At 46.7% G+C, this 17,314-nt stretch overlaps 2 protein-coding genes, 1 long non-coding RNA gene and 1 pseudogene across 6 annotated transcripts; 1 reads left to right on the forward strand and 3 right to left on the reverse strand.

Annotated features, from left to right (window-relative positions):
- Positions 1 to 129: 129 nt before the first annotated feature.
- On the reverse strand, positions 130 to 4,505 carry LOC123060179 (uncharacterized). 3 transcript variants are annotated; one of them, XM_044482757.1, is made up of 12 exons: positions 4,308 to 4,505; positions 4,072 to 4,224; positions 3,453 to 3,570; positions 3,171 to 3,298; positions 2,908 to 3,058; positions 2,453 to 2,631; positions 1,965 to 2,202; positions 1,781 to 1,870; positions 1,508 to 1,653; positions 1,304 to 1,411; positions 1,129 to 1,217; positions 130 to 951 (listed from the first exon to the last, which is right to left on the reverse strand). In XM_044482757.1, the coding sequence occupies exons 1-12, from the start codon at positions 4,374 to 4,376 to the stop codon at positions 345 to 347; spliced, it is 2,076 nt and encodes a 691-aa protein (XP_044338692.1). In that variant the 5' UTR covers positions 4,377 to 4,505; the 3' UTR covers positions 130 to 344. The 3 variants fall into 3 exon arrangements, with proteins under 3 accessions (XP_044338692.1, XP_044338691.1, XP_044338693.1); XM_044482756.1 differs by having other exon boundaries at positions 2,453 to 2,646; XM_044482758.1 differs by lacking the exon at positions 4,072 to 4,224 and having other exon boundaries at positions 2,453 to 2,646.
- A 192-nt stretch (positions 4,506 to 4,697) lies between these two features.
- LOC123060178 (uncharacterized) lies at positions 4,698 to 9,761 on the reverse strand. The gene is made up of 6 exons (XM_044482755.1): positions 9,609 to 9,761; positions 9,123 to 9,532; positions 8,701 to 8,994; positions 8,009 to 8,212; positions 5,832 to 7,927; positions 4,698 to 5,591 (listed from the first exon to the last, which is right to left on the reverse strand). Exons 1-6 carry the CDS (start codon positions 9,682 to 9,684, stop codon positions 5,075 to 5,077), a joined length of 3,597 nt encoding a protein of 1,198 aa, XP_044338690.1. The 5' UTR covers positions 9,685 to 9,761; the 3' UTR covers positions 4,698 to 5,074.
- A 945-nt stretch (positions 9,762 to 10,706) lies between these two features.
- On the forward strand, positions 10,707 to 11,348 carry LOC123057837 (uncharacterized). 2 transcript variants are annotated; one of them, XR_006426979.1, is made up of 2 exons: positions 10,707 to 11,086; positions 11,174 to 11,348. It is a non-coding gene; the product is annotated as an uncharacterized lncRNA (long non-coding RNA). The 2 variants fall into 2 exon arrangements; XR_006426978.1 differs by having other exon boundaries at positions 11,177 to 11,348.
- A 319-nt stretch (positions 11,349 to 11,667) lies between these two features.
- On the reverse strand, positions 11,668 to 15,594 carry LOC123056741 (putative leucine-rich repeat receptor-like serine/threonine-protein kinase At2g04300; annotated as a pseudogene).
- Between the last annotated feature and the right edge of the window lie 1,720 nt (positions 15,595 to 17,314).

Genomic DNA, 17,314 nt, shown 5'->3' on the forward strand with positions numbered 1-17,314 from the left:
TATCCTTTCTCAACTTATCGCTGAGCTTCGTATTTACAATTGAGAACAAGACATGTTGAGAGTACCATTCCAGGGTTGCACTAGAAGATGCACACTCATGAACTATAAATAGACATGTCTGAGTTTAGCGAGCAACGTTCAGTGTCTACTCTCTAGGAGCTGCTGGTCTATGTATTATCTGAATGTTGTTTGATCTCGGTAGTTTTGTGATATAACACATTGTCGAGCTTCATATTTACACTTGAGAACAAAAATGTGTTGAGATCTTTGCACTAGATGTGCTCATGAAGTAACTAGTGAAGTAGAAGGTTCTTAATTAATCTGCACAGCAGAGTCAACTGGAGCTAAGGAACAGGCTTTCGCCGTACCCTGTTGAAGGTAGGTTTCAGTGGCTGGCTAACGCTGGGCTCAAACGGCAGCAACGGCTTCTTCCCCTGTGTGCTACTGACACCACTGCGGCCGGACGCCATCGCAGCGCCGGCGCCGGCTGCCTTGCTGGCCCTCTGCTTCTTGGCCTTGGGGGCCTCCAGCCGCTCCAGGATCCTTGAGGTCTTCTCGTCCAGTGGCTTCACCGGAGAGGGAAGCATGGATACCGGAGGCCTGGGGAATTGGGCCCTGGAAGAGGAGACCGGGGTGCAGAAGTCGTCGTTGTCGTCGATGATGATGAGCTTCTCCCACTCCTCGGAGATGCTGGGCGACACCTTCTCCTTGGGCTGCTGGCTCGGGAGCTTCCTCTCCTTGGGCTGGCTCGGGAGCCTGTCTTTCGGAACTCGGAAAGGCGATGCTGTCGTCTGTGGCTCGCTGAACGCGTAGATCCGGTCGGCGTCTCTGGCCTTCTCCCTTTGGCTCATGAACATGTTTCCCCTGGGACCCTGCAATGCTGGTATTTGTGGCTCGCTGAATGAGTCAAGATGGATGGCATCATTCACAGCATAGGCTGGGGTAATTGACCTGCCAAATGAGGTTGAAATAATCAAAACTTCTCATATATATTGTCTCTTAGTAGCCAGCCAGGTAGCAAAACCCAAAGAAGAACTCAAAATAGTAGTCTCTGAAAGCATAGGTTGGAGTATCAGGAGAAGCATTATGAAATTTGAACTTCTGAAGTAATTACTGAGGAGGAGGTACCCGAATTGCAGGCTATCCTTCACCAGAGAATTCAGCTTCGAGTGGAAACCTCTTTCATGGTGTAGAGGGTTGTATTCCTTCACAGCAATCTGAAACACTTCCAAGTTGTTAGCAGGCATGTAGTAGGCAACCACACCATGCAACTACAGAGACATGGAGCGGTCCGAAACCATACCTTTGATAAAGAGGTTTCAATTGAATTCTTGGTGTCCTTGCTAACAGTATAGTTGCGAGGTCGGCTCACATCCGGGAGAGGCAGTATCTCTTCAGATCCAGCGAGCCTCTACAGCGTAAACATGTTCCTACCATCAAAGCCAAGCAATGACAAGGCACAAACCCTTAAGTTACATTGCGATAAAACAGGGGACACTGACTATACCCTCAGAAGCATTGGTCCCTTTTCAGATGGCTGAAGGAGATAATAACAGGCAAGAGTTCCAATTTTCATTGTTTCAGTGTTGCACGCCGAGGAGCACACAAGTCCCTGATCGAGCTTGAAAAGAGTTTCACATAGACCATAGAAAACTGCACGACATACACAATACTCAGAATTTGGGAGCATCCAGGAAACTGCACATCTGACGTATATTGCAATATAAATTAAAGATGGTCTGGGAAAAATGCACAGCACAGACAATATGGAAATACGTACTCTGGGTGTTCTGATCCAGGCTCTCATCAGTTAGAGCAACTTCATCATTTGAGCTGGGAACCACAACATGAGATTTCCCCATTATGACTCCTGCCAACACACATTATCACAAAACTTAACAGAGTAAAGATGAAGTCTCGATATACTAGAGTATAATGCCTCAGTAGTCAAGAGTAGTGGGTACCTTCATTTAGCGAGGCTAAGTCAGTGCGCTCAATCACATCAAAAGAAATGGATGTAGAGGCTCGTCGCATGTTTGACCCACCTTCTGAAGTGGGAAGAAACAATACAGTCTGATCACCAATCTTCACGGCACTATCAGTAACATCAGAAGCTGCAAGTTGGCGGCTTGTTGTTGGGCACAACCATTTTGCCTTATGTGTGGTAACGTCATCTATGGGGCGACCATGGCACCTGCATATCTGTTCAGTGCGTTCGGCATTAGCAGAACCCTTGAAGAGACTAGCGAATAGACGAAACGAAGCATTATAACATGACTATTATCTTGTCAAACGAAAAGCTGAAAACAACAGACATAAACATCAAATTTGCATGCACAGGATGAAATGAAACAGTCAAAAGAAAGCACCACATACATTCTGTTGTATGCTGTTGTATGCCTAGAACTGAATATTCGTAGTCAAAGGTGGCGTGCGTAAATAATTATATTACCTGACAATATGGAAAACCATCAATGATCTGATTTGCTGATGGATATATGCTGCAGGTTACTTGATTAACAGATTTAATTATGGGAACTCTGAACACCAATACAGCTTGCATCATCTCTTCCTTGTCATCCTTCAGCTCTTCTAACCACCTCTTGACTAGCCCATGCAAAACTTGGGTCTCTGCATTCCGAACATCTACGCTTTTAGGGGTCTTAGTGTTAGATGGAAGAAGTGTGAAAAGTTAACTTATTCAGTGTAAGCAACTCATTATATGGGAGTACTAACTCTGGGATGTCAATCAAATATCAGAATATAGAAAAGTTTAAATATCACAGTTTAAGCTACATGATCATATTATGTGTATCAACATGGCCAAGAAAGATGACTGTCTTGTCTAAAGATAAATGAAAATAACGAGAGCAATAGATGATCCCTACACTCATGAAGCCTCCTTACCAGGACTGTATCTTCGAACAACGCAATTTTCAAGGTCACTGATTCTGTGTATAAAACTGCTGGAGTTTTCAGAAACATCATCATACATGAACGCAGCAGTTTCTGTCTCCAACATTACAAACTCCACTGTAATACACTGTTCTGATGCTTCCTGATGAAAATAGAGATGATAATTAGAGGAATGCCATTATCATGAGAAACAATTTTTGCACGAAGCAATACTCAATCCCTTTCGAAAGAAATCGAGAAATCGGCACCCGTACCATAAGTGATCTTCGGAGAGGTTCCGTGTTTTGGGCAGAAAAACATATTGCAATCACTTTCTTGGAGATGTCATCAGTGGCCCAAGAATAGATGGCCCTGTTGCTAAACAGATTTTGTAGTGACACGTCTGCAGACAAGAAATGCAGTCAGATAAATTTCCTATCTCAATATAATTCCCTGTATTAAGAACAGGCAAATTGACTGTGTTTATCCTGCTCAGTTCATTTTTTCTACGGGACGAAACAAGCATATACCGAACATAAAGATCATCCGAGCCATACCTCCAGTTGGCACAGACCCATGTTGCTCGGGAAGGAAGCCATCCAGAGGCAAGTTTTCGACAGCATGGTGGAAATCTCGAAGGCTGAATTTCTCCCCGGGCCTATACGCAATCTTGAGCTGATGGAAGTTGATGTATTAATACAACTGAGAAGATTAGAACAAGCGCACAAAAGGAATGCATCATCTGGGATGGAGACCAATCAGTGGTGTAACAGTGTGACAGCATCAGCGTTCGCCTTTTCCAGGTGTGAGTGAATAGTCAGTGCAGGTTGTTAGGCAATTCGCCTTTTCAGGCATCAGAGGATCATGGCAATAGCAATCTGACACCAAATGCATGATTCAGTTAACCTATATGTGTGGTTAATTCGCCAGTTTTTGCAGACACCACACACCGGCAACCAGAAGTGGGTGAACTGGCGTTCGAAAGACGAGCGGCGCTAGAGCAGCAGAGCTCGCGTGTCAGAAATTCAGGATGCAATTGGATGAGTTAATGGCGAGATGTTCGATTGGAAGCTAAGCAATCATGCAGGCAGCAACGAAATGACCAGCAGGATCGAACGCCTCATAGAAATGCAGCAGGCAGAGGGGAGGGAGGGAGGGAGGGAGGGAGATACGGACCTCGGGCGGGGAGCGGGAGGAGGAACCGGAGGGGGCGGCCGCGGCGCGGTGGACGTAGCAGAGGGCGAGGCGGTCCGGGAGCGGGGCGGCGGAGGCGGAGGCCGCGGGCGGCGAGGGGGCGGCGGCGTAGTGGTTGGCGAGGTGGAGCAGGCACTGCGCGCGCGGGCGCGGCGGCCGTTAGGGCTCGGAGCCTGATGGACCGGAGGGAAGGGGGAGGGAGGGGCCGGAGCGGGTACCTGCTTGAGGAGGTCGAGGATGGGCGGCGGGATGTTGCGGAGGTCGAGGAGGAAGCAGAGCAGCGCCATGGCCGGCGGCGAGGTCGAGGAGCGAGCGAGCAGTAAAACTGCCGTGTGCGTGCGTGCGTCCGTGGTTTCGAAATTTTGAACCAAGCAGAGACTCCCGAGCGGCAAGTCTGAATTATTAGGAGTACCTACTGAAACGGGACACAGCAGTCAGCAGAGGAGCGCCACGGCAAGCCTGAATTCATAATCCAGCATTGCTGAAAGCGTCATTTGCGTGCCCGGTTTCGGATTCGAACGGGAGCGCTCGACATGATTTGAATTCAACTGAGCGAACACAAAGACAGACGCATCAGATCAGAGGGACGGAACTAAAGCCGGAATTCATCATATCCAAGTTGTATGGATTCATCATTCATATATGGTCACATATAGAGATCTCAGTTAAAGCAGTTAGCATCATCTATTGCATCTAGATACATCCATTCCTCCGACAAGTATTTTAGGACGGAGGGAGTAGTATCTTGTGTACATCACATGGCTGCCCCGAACTAAACTATAAGCCTGAATTCGTCACATCCAAGTTGCACATGGCCTGATGATGTTAAGTGACCACAAGATAACAGTTAGGAGCCTCTGTAAAGCATATATCGCCAAGGATTAACCAGCAACAATGGACATGCTCTACATCACAGACCACACACATAGCTTCTATAGCCAATACTCTTGAACTTCAGCCGAGCCTGAGGGGCCGTCAGTCAGGGCTACTGGACGGAGAAGACGGCGCCGTCATTCAACGGCAGCAAGCTGAAGCAGCGCCCGTTCTCGTCCACGCAGCACGCCTGCCATGCTATCTGGTACTCGCCGCGAGGAAACGAGGAGACGTCCAGCAGGCAGTCTGAGAACCCCTGGCCAGAGCCAGCTGGTTTGAAACACGCGAACGCTGTCACCAGCTCGGTGTGGGAGTTCTCCTTGTGGCTGGCCTTCCTCAGGCCGCCGCTCTTTATGTGCTGCAGCAGCTTGGCGTGCAGCACGGCCATCTCGGAGGTGGTCCTGCGCATCTCGAACTGCTTGCTCCTCGTTCCCGCGATGTGTAGGGGCGACGATGGGCTTGTGGCTAGAATGCAGTACAGTTTCGCGATGCGGATGGGGGTTCGCTCCAGCACGCGCTTCCACTGCAAGCAGAGAGTCAGGGAGAGCTGGAAGCCGCGCGGTACTGATATTCTGTTCTTGTTTGCGGGGTTGGAATCGAACATGAAGAGCTCGGCGCCAAGGCAAGGCCTGCATAAATGTACGATGTCATGTAATGCATTTTGCTGAAAATACAAATACGGGTGCCCCATAGAGAAGGTTTTACATGCTACCAAAATATATGATCACAATTGCTAGCTTAATGTTCTTATCTGAACCTGACTTCTTGTTAGTTCATCCAGCACAGTATAATTAATTCCACTCAAGAATAAGATGGTCTCACTCTCGCTCAAAGCACTTCAAGGGTACAGCATTATATGTATATAATACCTTACGCTGAAGAAGTGTCTGGGAAGCATGAAAGGCAGTTCCATCAACCTCCGCAAAATGCTAGACAGAAGTTGCATCCCTCTGTGCAAATGATGCAGAGCGTCCACTCCAGTTGTCACTCCTTTGGCATCCGCGCGTGCACGAAACAAAGATGCCACAGCAAACTTGAAGAGCGAATAAGAATCCTTTTCCAGAATACCTGACATATTCATTCTTGTGCTGAAGTGTACGGAGTCCAGCTCATAAGAAGAAACGGAAATGAATTGCCGCAGTTGCGAGACAACTTGGCTATCATTCCTATCTACTCTTTGATGCAAATCTTGTAGGATTGATTCGTGAGAAAATCTCTCTGGAAGCGTGCAAGGGTCTGAACTGCCAGGTACATTTGAGACGTCTACAGAAAACGCAGTACAAAATGACAAAAGTGAGCACATGAAAGCAAGCCTGGCTACAGTAGTAAAGCTTTCATGATCCATGTCCCCATGGGATGCAGCAAGCAGATCATAACTCTTTGCTAGGTCACTCAGTCTTAAAGAACAATTAGTCAAAGCTAGGAGGACTTGGTTGTTCTCTATGGCTACACTTGAAGATTCATGATGCGATATGTCTTTGGGAGCAGAAGAATGTGCATTAAGAATGCCAAGAACATCAGTTAAGATCTTAAGAAAAGACGCTCTCAGGCTAATGAACCACCTCTGGAAGAAGAATTCGCGGTCTGAGGAGGCATTAGATGAGAGGACATCATTTGCTAAGCATATTCTCTCACAAATACCAGTGATTTTTTCTTGGCAGCCATGCAACTCTAGAGATCCAGCAAGAGTACTTTCAACATCTGTTTCGACACTGTAGAGGTCCTCATGAAGATCTACCTCTGTATTTAGCTCACCAACCAACTTACTGATTGCTGAAGGAAAAAGCAATAGCTTCATCTCAAGTTCTCCAGCGGCAAAAAGAAGCAATGATTTGAACCAAAATCCAAAGGTGCCCGACTCAAAAGCAGCTGAAACTTTTCTAAAGACAAATGACGCTGTGAACCAGAGACCTTCATGGCAGCAGTACATAGCAGACCTATAGGCTTCCCAGTAGCTCTGTTTTCTTGTAAGCACTTTAGCCATCCGAAGGGCACACAGTTCATGTGCTATCCAAGCGGGAGTAAAGAATATCTTAGGGTGCTCATTTGAATCACCCGATCCTTTATTACCATCTCTGATTTTACAAGTACTCCATGAGATGTGCGCGCACATTATAAGATGGAAGAATTCATATGTGCTGCAATACTGAGAGGCGTTCTGCTGCACACATTCAGTTAGACCCTTGATACTATGGTGAAGACTGCAGGAAGAGCCAGATGTTTTATGACACATATCATGGCAAGCATTTGCAAACTTGAGCGTGCAAATAATTAGATCATGCACTACAGATGAATTATTCTTGCTGCAAAATTCAGTGGAAGCTAACTTTGCCTTGTCAGTGTCAGTTTCCATGCAAGAAGCATCGATACTTCCAGCCGCTGGTTCAACAGTATCATATGAAGCTCTAAACTGCTCCGGGGCAACAGATGATTTGACACAGTTAACTGCTGCTACTCCAGAGTAATGACTGGCATTTATTCGAGCAAGTTCTTTCATCAGGCATCTTACTTTATCAAGAGCAGCAGAAGCAGCAGAAGGGTAGCCTGAAACAAGCTTTAGCATAAGGCTAAACAGTGCCCTGTATTTCTGTAATTCACAGGACACTAGTACCTTGCTTCTACAGTTCGCTAGTTCATTGGCCAGAGATATTATATTATCCACTATTGCTGTTAAAATCTTATTCAGAGATTTTTCATCCTCACTAGTTTCTTCATGAGTTGACAGCATGTTGTTCGAAATTCCTGGGTATCCAGTGTACGAGAATGATGGACTCTCGAGAGTGCCTATAGTCTGATGTGGCTTTGTTTCCTTGAGAAAGCAAAAGAAGATATCCAAAAGAATTTCAAGAGCATTATATTGCATCTCCCAGGAAGAACAATGCAAAAATCTTTTAGCGGCCAGAGCAAGCTTAGATAACTCAGAAGGATTGATATGGCGGATGCTTGGATCTTTAACACAGAGAATCTGAAAAGTACCCTTTCCAATCAGATAAAAATAAAGATAGGTCTAAATCAGAATGAGCAAAGTCCATTAGCTAGTGTTCACCTTTTGCAGAATTCGGAATGCATAGCGCTTACAATCAAGTGGGAAATCCTCATCATCAACTAGTTGTAATAATGCGCCAAAAACAGTACTGGCACCAGGAAGATAGAAAGTATTTCTGTGAAACATAAAACATAAACTTTTCAAAACCATAATCCTCATAGGAAGAGAAGATTCATGTCCCAGAAATGATAGCAGAAGTGCCACCTGCAATAGCAGATTTAACCAAGGAAATAAATTTAGTTCCAAATCAATCGACAATTGGAGAATGATGATAACTTGCTATTTATGCCTCGTCACTAGCCCCCAGCTCCCCAGATAGAGGATTGATAAAAGCATGCCTTGCAAATTAAGATTGCAGCAGCACAAAACTCAGAAGGGAATCATAAGATGTTTTGAACCTCATTTGTGTAGTGTTTTTATTTAGTTCCGAAAGCCGAAAAGCAGAAACCAGTGAATCATAGGAAAGCTAAAAGTTATTAAGGAATATACATTCCTGGTAGCAATATTTTGAAGGTAGCAAATGTAAACTGAAGGAGAAAGTATATTTAACTTAAATAAACAGCTAAATACTAAGATATGCTAACGGAAGAATGAACTTAATGACATATCAGGATTCAGAAAAACATACTTGCAGAGATAAATTTAAGAAATTTAGACAAATACATAACTTGGCAACTTGTGGGTTACATTACCTGATCACCAAACAAAACAATTGACTTGGACGCCAGTCTGGAGAGTGCGAAGAGAATTTCCGCTTTGAATACATCTTCCAGGTTGCCTAGAACCATCTGCTTTCCAACCTCGTGAACTCTACGGACAACAGCCAACTTACAATCAAGCTTCGAGAAAGTCTTAATTGCTGCCATAATAACTTGGGCTTCTGATGTCGGTGAGATGGCTAATCCAGCCAGCACTTGAAGGGTGATGTATGAGAAGTCCTGTGAAAGCTTACAAAAGCAACCAGCCGCAAACAATGCCGCTTTGACCTGCCAAAGGAGAAGCACAGGAACCCTGAACAAATCACTTACTACTAACAAACATGTGCATTGCAAGATCAGTAGCCTGATCCTAGGAGTAGTATGAAGCAGTCATGGTGATTAGTGCTGGCACTGACCTCGGCAGCATTGGAGGAGCGGAGGCCGGAGAGGACGAGGGAGCGGACGTGGACGCTGTCCTTGGCGAGGCCGGCGAGGCAGCCGAACATCCTCAAGGCGAGCTCCCTGGCCCGCGGGGTCCCGGCCGCGCCGTGCGCCGCCGCGACCTTCCGGAGTATCTGGTCAGGCTCCGCGCAGGGCCACGCGGCGGCCTGGGCCGGGAGGAGGGCGCGGACGATGCGGGCCCGGACGGAGTCGTCGGCGGCGGCCCTGAACTCGGTGGCGAGGCGGAGGAGCATGGTCTCAGCGAAGACGCGGGGCTCGGCGGGCAGGACGCCGAACGCGGAGGCCACCGCCGCGGGGACGGCGGGGCTCGCGGCGAGGTCGCGGATGCGCGGGGCGGCGGCCTCGAGGGCCATGAGGCGCGTGCCTGGAGGGAGGGGAGTGGGGGTGAGGCGCTAGGGGGTGGTACGGAGATGAAGAGAGCCGGTGGTCGAGAGGGTTACCGAGGTGGCGGGAGCGGAGGCCCTTGTCGAGGTCGACGCTCCAGTCCATGGCGGAGGCCGCCGGGATGCTCTCCATCGCCGCCGCCGCCGCCCCTGTCGCCGGAGGTTTTGGTGCTCCCCCTTTCTGAATTACGGAGTATAATCTAACTAGTCCTGTTTATTACCCGAGCTTTTATCTCAAGACGTTGGATCGAGATCTAACGGCTGCGATGGCACCCATATACCACAACCTCCGCCTCTTCTACAACCGCGGTCAGGATTCCTGTGGGTTCGAACATCGTTATGGAGTCCCCTAATAGAAAGAAAACATCTTCATGGAGAAGCAAACGTGTACTAATTCGAATGCTTGATATGATACACAAAATATGCAACTACTACTGTTTACTCTGTTCATTCGGGGTTGCGTACCATATGTTGTTGATATATACGTGATGGTCAAGTAAATATCAAAATTTACTCCGTGAAGAGGATGGTATGAAGAGGAACAAAGTTTATATCAACAAAAAAAAAAAGTTTTGGTTTTGGGAAGGGGTATGTAAAGCCCCATGTGTTGCCGCGTACAATGTTGGCACCACACAAGCCCTGTATTGCAACCACATGGAAGGGACGAACTGAGCCCGCAACCACACATGGGAGGGGTGAACTGAGCCAGCCTCTCATAGTTAGGAACTTTATGATGAAATCAACCCATCAGAGTTTAACTCTTAGATTTATAATACTCACATTTTATTGAATTTATTTTATTTTTTCGACGATGTTCGTTCAGTCGACTACGAAGATGTCTATGGTGACTTCGTTAATTTCAAGATAATATGCCAACTCAGTCTATTAAAACTGCTCATATAGATAGATTGTGCATGCATGTGTTCATATAGATGTGAGTATATGCGTATGCATGAGCGTTTGTCTTTGTATTGTGTTAAAAAAGCCATATGAAAAGTGTACGGTGTGCGTAGTCCGATCAAAGACATTTTATTAGGTCCATTTTAAATTTGTTTTAAAAAATGTCCATTTTAAATATATGAAAAGTACACAGACCCAGAAATAACAACTTTCATTAGTGAGAGCAAAGATTATTGTATCTTGGTGGGTCCCACACATAATAATGGAGTAGCAGTAGCTTCACGCCAGGAGAAACTGGTGGGCATGTCTCTCGGCCGCCGCCGGCCAATCCCGCGCGTTTGCCCGATGGCGACGTGAGGTCCCTTGCGCTTCCGCCATCACCACAGCAACCCGTCCGCCGCGGCGCAGCATTCTCTGGATGCTTCACTCCGGGGAGGAGTCTCGGCTCGCCGGCTCCGGCCGCGCGTACTGTTTCTTCTCCGGCGGTCGCGGCAGCTGCCTGATGCAGGTGCGCCTAGCTTCTGGTGACTTTTTCGATTAGCTCTTGAGCGAGGGCCTCCTTGAATATAGGTGGGATTTGATACATGTATTCAGATCTGAAGAGTAACCTGCTAAGTGCGACTGATCTCAAATTGGTAATGTCTCGCTTGTAATTTCTAACCTTGCAGTACATTCAGAGTGCTGAATTGTGGAATGATGGTACTGTATTTTCTTGATAATAGAAGATTGCTGAGCGATGATGCAACCTTGTTGATTGGGACCTGGTACCTGGTACTGGTAGTCACAACCATTTTGAGGGAAGTTAGAGACAGAAGATTCCTGGACTTTGATTGGAAACTCTGAATCGGAATATTGCACTTTGTGTGAGTGAAATACTACTTCTTTTCTGCGGATTTCTGATCACATGGCTCACTAAAAGATCATAAACTCACCTTCAGTACACACCCCCTCTCTTTTTGTTTCGTTTCATTCATTCCAACACATTATCTGTCATATGTCGAGTAGTGCTGATCTGAAGTATGGACATCCAGGAGACAATTCAGAAAGATTCACAAACTGGAAGGAACTTACTTAGAAAATATTGAAGCATGCACTTCATTTGGCAAGAACATTACTAACCTAGGTACGAAAAAGAAATGTTAAAAATCTCGTAGAGATCTGATCATGAAAGAAGAGAATTCATGGCGGCTATTGGAATGGATTGGCAAAGATGTCTTCATCGTGTAGATGCAGGATCGTTATCCATTGGTTGCCCTCTAGTATAACTATGCTTTATCTCAAAGTAGCATTGTTCTGGCTCACATCAACGGACTGGTTAGTGGTGGCGTTGTAACCCATGTCTGGGTTCATGCCAACAATGCCACTAACGGTGTAGAATCCATTGTCACCTCCTGTGCAGCCCTCCTCGAGATCGAGGCACTCCTGTAGCTGCATCATGACATCCATCATGGAGGGCCGCTGCACGGGTGCTTGCTCAGTGCACTTGAGCGCAGTTTCCGTAGTCTTCCAAATGGCATTGATGTCATGATCACCTTGCATATGTGCGTCCACCACACCCTCAATGTCGCCCCGCGCAGGCTGCTGTCGCACCCAGTTGATGATGGTGATAGGCTCGGGGTTGCGCAGGATGGCTGGCTTCCCAGTGACTAGCTCTAGCAGGACGACACCAAAACTGTACACGTCGCTCTTGGTGGATGGCTGCATTGTTCTTTGATACCTGCAGACATGCACATTTACTAGAAATACTTGATGCGCATATGTTTTTTTTGGAGGAGAGCGGAAGAGACCAACGTACTCTGGATCTACATATCCGGGTGTCCCGACAAATGTGTTCGTGGATACATGGGTGTCATCGTTGTTGAAAGCCTTGGACAAGCCAAAATCGGCAATCTTGGCCTCCAGCCTCTCGTTTAACAAGATGGTGGCAGTTTTCACATCCCTGTGAATTATAGGTGGGCTGCACCCCTTGTGTAGGTACTCCAGCCCTGCACATAACCGTTCCAACCAATGCTCACGATTCTTCAAGCACAACATGTTCAGCAGTAGGTGACTGCAGTTTTTAGCGGTGTACCTTGCGCTGATTCAAGTGCGACTCGGAGTCTTTGCCTCCAGGGTAAACCTCGTCCGTTGTTGTCTTGTCCTGCAATATATATATATATATATATGTTATAAATTTGAGACTAGTGGGTACTTCAAATGGTCATATAAAAATAATAACAGAAGTAACACTTCATCATTTTGGACTTGGATGTGCTCAAGCTATAGCGCACATATCTTATTGCGGATACTGATAAAGTTCTAGAGCTATGCTGTCAAATTTAAAATTTGTTCCTCTTAAAAAAATTTAAGACTTGCATACCTGCAACCTGTTCTTGTAGGGTTCCTTTAGGCATGTACTCGTAGACAAGTGCCAGGTGCTCCCGATCCTTGCAGAAACCAATCATAGGCACCAGATTCTTGTGATGAATCCGTGTTAAAACTTGAGCCTGGACAAGTGATCACCACTTAGTGAAATTTCTGGTGCAAATTTATGTCTAGCAACAAGAAGTACTACCTCTGCGAGGAACTGTTTGACACCTTGATTTGAAGAATGAGACCTCAACTTTACTGCCACCTCAGTGCCATTTTCCAGGCAGCCGTGGAAGACATACCCAAACCCTCCTCGCCCAAGCAGTCGCTGGAAGTTATTCGTTATCATCTCCAGTTCCATGTACGTGAACTGACGGTTCTCAAGTTCAAGTGAGATATTTCCATCTCCATCATTTGTCAACTCTACAGACTTTTTGATTGATCCTATGTAGGCAATGAATACCGCAAGAAACATCAATATCGTGTTTTGCGCAGATGGGAAGTGGACCAGAGAATGTTTCTGCTCGTTCAAAAGACTCACCTTGCTTTCTTCTTCTTTGCAACCAAAAGCAGAGTATTGCCACTAATACTAACACCACAATCACAACTACAGAAACAACTATGTGGGTGGCTAGTTTGTTGTCGCCTCGCTTGTTGTCCCCTTCAGCAGGCTGACATGAGTTGCCATTAGAACAGAGGTCGGGATTGTTGCCATGCCTAAAAGGAGATGAATTAAAGTTACTTAATCAAACTTATTGACAACCAGGTTTGATGTAATCCAAAGAAGTAGAAGAAAAGAAGAAGCAAATGACCTTAGATCCAAGGAGCCATCTTGATTTTTTTTTTTGAGAAGTCCAGAAGGAATTGACCCATTGAGCTTGTTGTTCGAGAGATCTCTATAGAAAATAAAATACTATTTACATGAGTGGAGAAAAAACGATTGGAAACATTAAAATCAACTTGATCACAATAGTGGTGAAACTTACAAAAACACTAATGATGGTAATCGTGAAAGGGTATCTGGAATTGAACCTATCAAGTTATTGTTTGACATATCCCTGCAACGCATATGGAACGGATATTTTCTTTTACCACTTTTGCCAAAAAGAATACTACAAGGGAGGGTAGAATAATATACATGGCACGGAACATACAAGTATCGGACATCCTTGAGATTTGCAAAATAAGGTAATATAGTACCATTCAGACCACTGAAGGAGACGTTTCTACATATTAAGAGCAAAGTGGTTGATCAGTTTTACCGCACAGCATAACTGATCGAGTAGAGCAGGTGTATGAATTACTTACACGTTTGAGATAATTGGGGGTTTAGAAACGGCGTAGCTGCAGGTCAAGCCATCCCAGACCAGAGTATCGGGAACGCACGGGTCACCCATCCAATTCTTCTGCACCTGGTACATCTCCTTGATCGCCGTGATGGCAGATACTAGAAAACCAAAGATAATTTTCAGAAACATAACATTTTCTGTAGGTTTTTTCAGTAACATAACATGCATAAACGATAATGACCAGCGGGCTAGATAGATCATGTATGTGTGTATGGTCGCACCATCCTTTGAGTCGGTGCTCATGGTGGTGGTTGGGATGACGGAGAATAGCTCGATGGCGTTGATGATGGGTGGCAGCGTCGAGTTAGTGGTGGCGTTGAGGGAGAGCATGTACTGGCTGGCTTGAAAGGGCTTGGTTGAGAACAACCATCTCCCGGCAAGGTATGGCGGAGTGTAGGCTTTGTAGGACAAGATGCCATTCCGATAGATGTTGTACTCCCGTAATGCATTGCTGCTGGGGAGTTGTTGCAGTTCGGAGAAGTACAAGATATGGATGTACCCCAGGGACCGGTCACTAGGGGAACTCTGGAGGTCCAAGGTAAAATCTACTCCCTCCGTTCCCAAATATAAGTCTTTCTAGAGATTCCATCAAGTGACTATATACGGAGCAAAATGAGGGAATCTACACTCTAAAATATGTCTACATACATCCATATGTTGCATTTCATTTGAAATGTCTAAAAAGACTTATATTTAGGAACGGAGGGAGTATGTTCTTGGACATGTTCTTGGGCGTGATGGCCGTCTGCATCACTGCTTGGGGCGGCTGGAATTGGCCGTCATCACTTTCCACCTTCATCCCCGTTGATATCTCAGCCCAGTCAGCTGTTGCGTCACGAAAAGGGAACCACAACCTGTCATACGGATCATCAGGGTACCTGTTTCAACAATTTAATCAATCAGTTAAATTTTCTGAATTACAACACTATGTAAAGGTCGAAGATGGGTAGCCTGTTGAGGCCATCGTAGCCGCCGTAGAAGAACTTGGCGCGAATGAGATACTTGAGCCCGACCACGAGTGAACCAAGTGTGTAGCAGTTGCGCGCGCCGCTGGGGAAGCTGCGCAGGTTGTACCACCAGTTGTTGGCTCGCGATGAGGTCATGTACTGAATGGAGATGTTGTGGTTTGAGCCGGCGTAGGCGTCAATGAAGCCAGCATCCGTGCTGTGTGATAGAGCGCTGATATCGTCCACATAGCCTGTTTCTCTCCTGAGAGACCGCAGTCTATGCTTATGAAACCTGAATGTAGTACGTACAAACCATGCATGCAATCAGTTAAGCTTGCAGCTTGCTTCTACCCACTTGGTAGCCCAGGCATAATAAGTATTCAACATACCTGAGGTAGGCGGCTGCGCAAGGGCTTGCGGCATGCCGGTAGTGGCGGCTAGGCAGAGAAGCAGCAACCATGGCACGGCTGCCGTTGTTCTCGGCGTCGGTAGCTCCATTGATCAGCTGCAAGAGTGAAGAGGCTAATGGAGCGTGAAATGTGTCCAAAGCTTTTTTCTTCTTCTTGGAAGGAAGTCCAGTCAGTCAACCAGGTGAACCCTGTACCCTAAAAAAAAAGGTGAACCCCGGGGCCCACCCGGCGTTTTTCTTTTGTTTTTGTTTAAAAAAAGTCTTATTCCCACGAGCGGAGGGTGAAAGCTAGGGCTGCCTCTTCCACCTCTCCCCCACCCACCCCTAGTCACCGCCGGCAAGACGTAGACAGCGGCGGGGACTCAATCTTCCTTCTCGGCTGGGCGCACTACAACGCCGAATGCGGTGCCTTGGTCAGGGCGGGGCGCTTGCATCGGGCATGGCGGTGGAGCTATGGCGGTTGTTTAGGAGTCCCTGGGTGCATGGATCTGGGCCGTGGCGGCGCGACGACGTTCCCCTTCCTTGCCCATGTGCTGATGGTCCTGCGGCCAGTGGTGGCAGGCAGTAATAGGCACGTTCAATTGGTCATGCATGCAACCATCAATAGCATTCATACCAGCCCATTACGGCACCCGTCCTAGGGCACTCTATACAAGTCGGGAGTAGGGCACTGGGTTTTGGGTTTTGGGTTCAACGCTCTTACATTGTAACATACGCTGATCAAGAACACCACACATGAGTAGGGTATTACCTCCACCGCAGAGGGTCCGAACATGTATAATCCTTTGAGCATACTTCCATCTATACTGATAGATAGATACAATTGTCTCTACACTCATACTGATCGATATACCTTGGGGCAAGTGTCTATCGACAACATGGTGCAGATGGTTTCTTCACCAGTTTCGGCCGACAACATTCGTTTCGACGAACTCAAGTTCGCCATTGATGGCTCGGCATGGCATCCCGATGCCTCGTTGAACAACGTCGACTTGCCGACACGTGGGAGCATCCACTACAGGGCCTACGGGGCATGATGCTCCCGCAGTTCTTCTGGCTTTGCACCAGCCGACTTAGCAAGCGCCTCGTCGAAAGCCAATGGAGCAAAGCCGGAAGCCGACGAGTTGGTTTGCACCAGCCGGCTCAGCTGACGCCTCATTGTCGGAAGCGCTCAGGTAAGCCTCGCCCACAGTTCTGCCGTTCTGTGAATCAACTCGCTGGGATGATCGATTCGGACTCGCTCTTCCCTGTCTTGGAGTCAGACTCTAAGGAGGAAGATAGCTGTGGGATTCAGTCGCGTATGGAGAGGTTTTCATGGCTGGCACACCACCTCAGTCAGGTCTCCATGGGGACGCGCCTTTTTCTGTAAATGGATGTAATATAGTCACGTGTACAATAATAGTAAATTTTCTACTATTCATTTTATGCCTTTTTGGCCTTTTTAAAGGTCTTCTACTGTATGCATTCAAATATGGACATTTTTTTTGCCCGTCCATTCTTTTTCTTAGTGACAAGCTTTGTCGATTGGCGAACCAACTTGTGGTTGGATGGTTAGAGGGACTGTGGTATCCCCAGCCCACGAGGGTTCAAATTCTGATGCTCGCATTTATTCCTGAATTCATTTCAGGATTTCCGGCGATGCGCATTCAGTGAAAGAGACGTTCCCGTCGACGATGAGGCGCCTACGGTGACTTTGTAAATCGTTGTGTCTATACTAATGTTAAAAAAAAGCTTTCTCGATTGGGTGAACTTACTGTTCACACTGGGACTACAGTAAAAATCTTTATGTACCTTATGTAAAATCAGACG

This window comes from Triticum aestivum, chromosome 3A (assembly GCF_018294505.1).
Source record: "Triticum aestivum cultivar Chinese Spring chromosome 3A, IWGSC CS RefSeq v2.1, whole genome shotgun sequence".
Taxonomy (NCBI): domain Eukaryota; kingdom Viridiplantae; phylum Streptophyta; class Magnoliopsida; order Poales; family Poaceae; genus Triticum; species Triticum aestivum.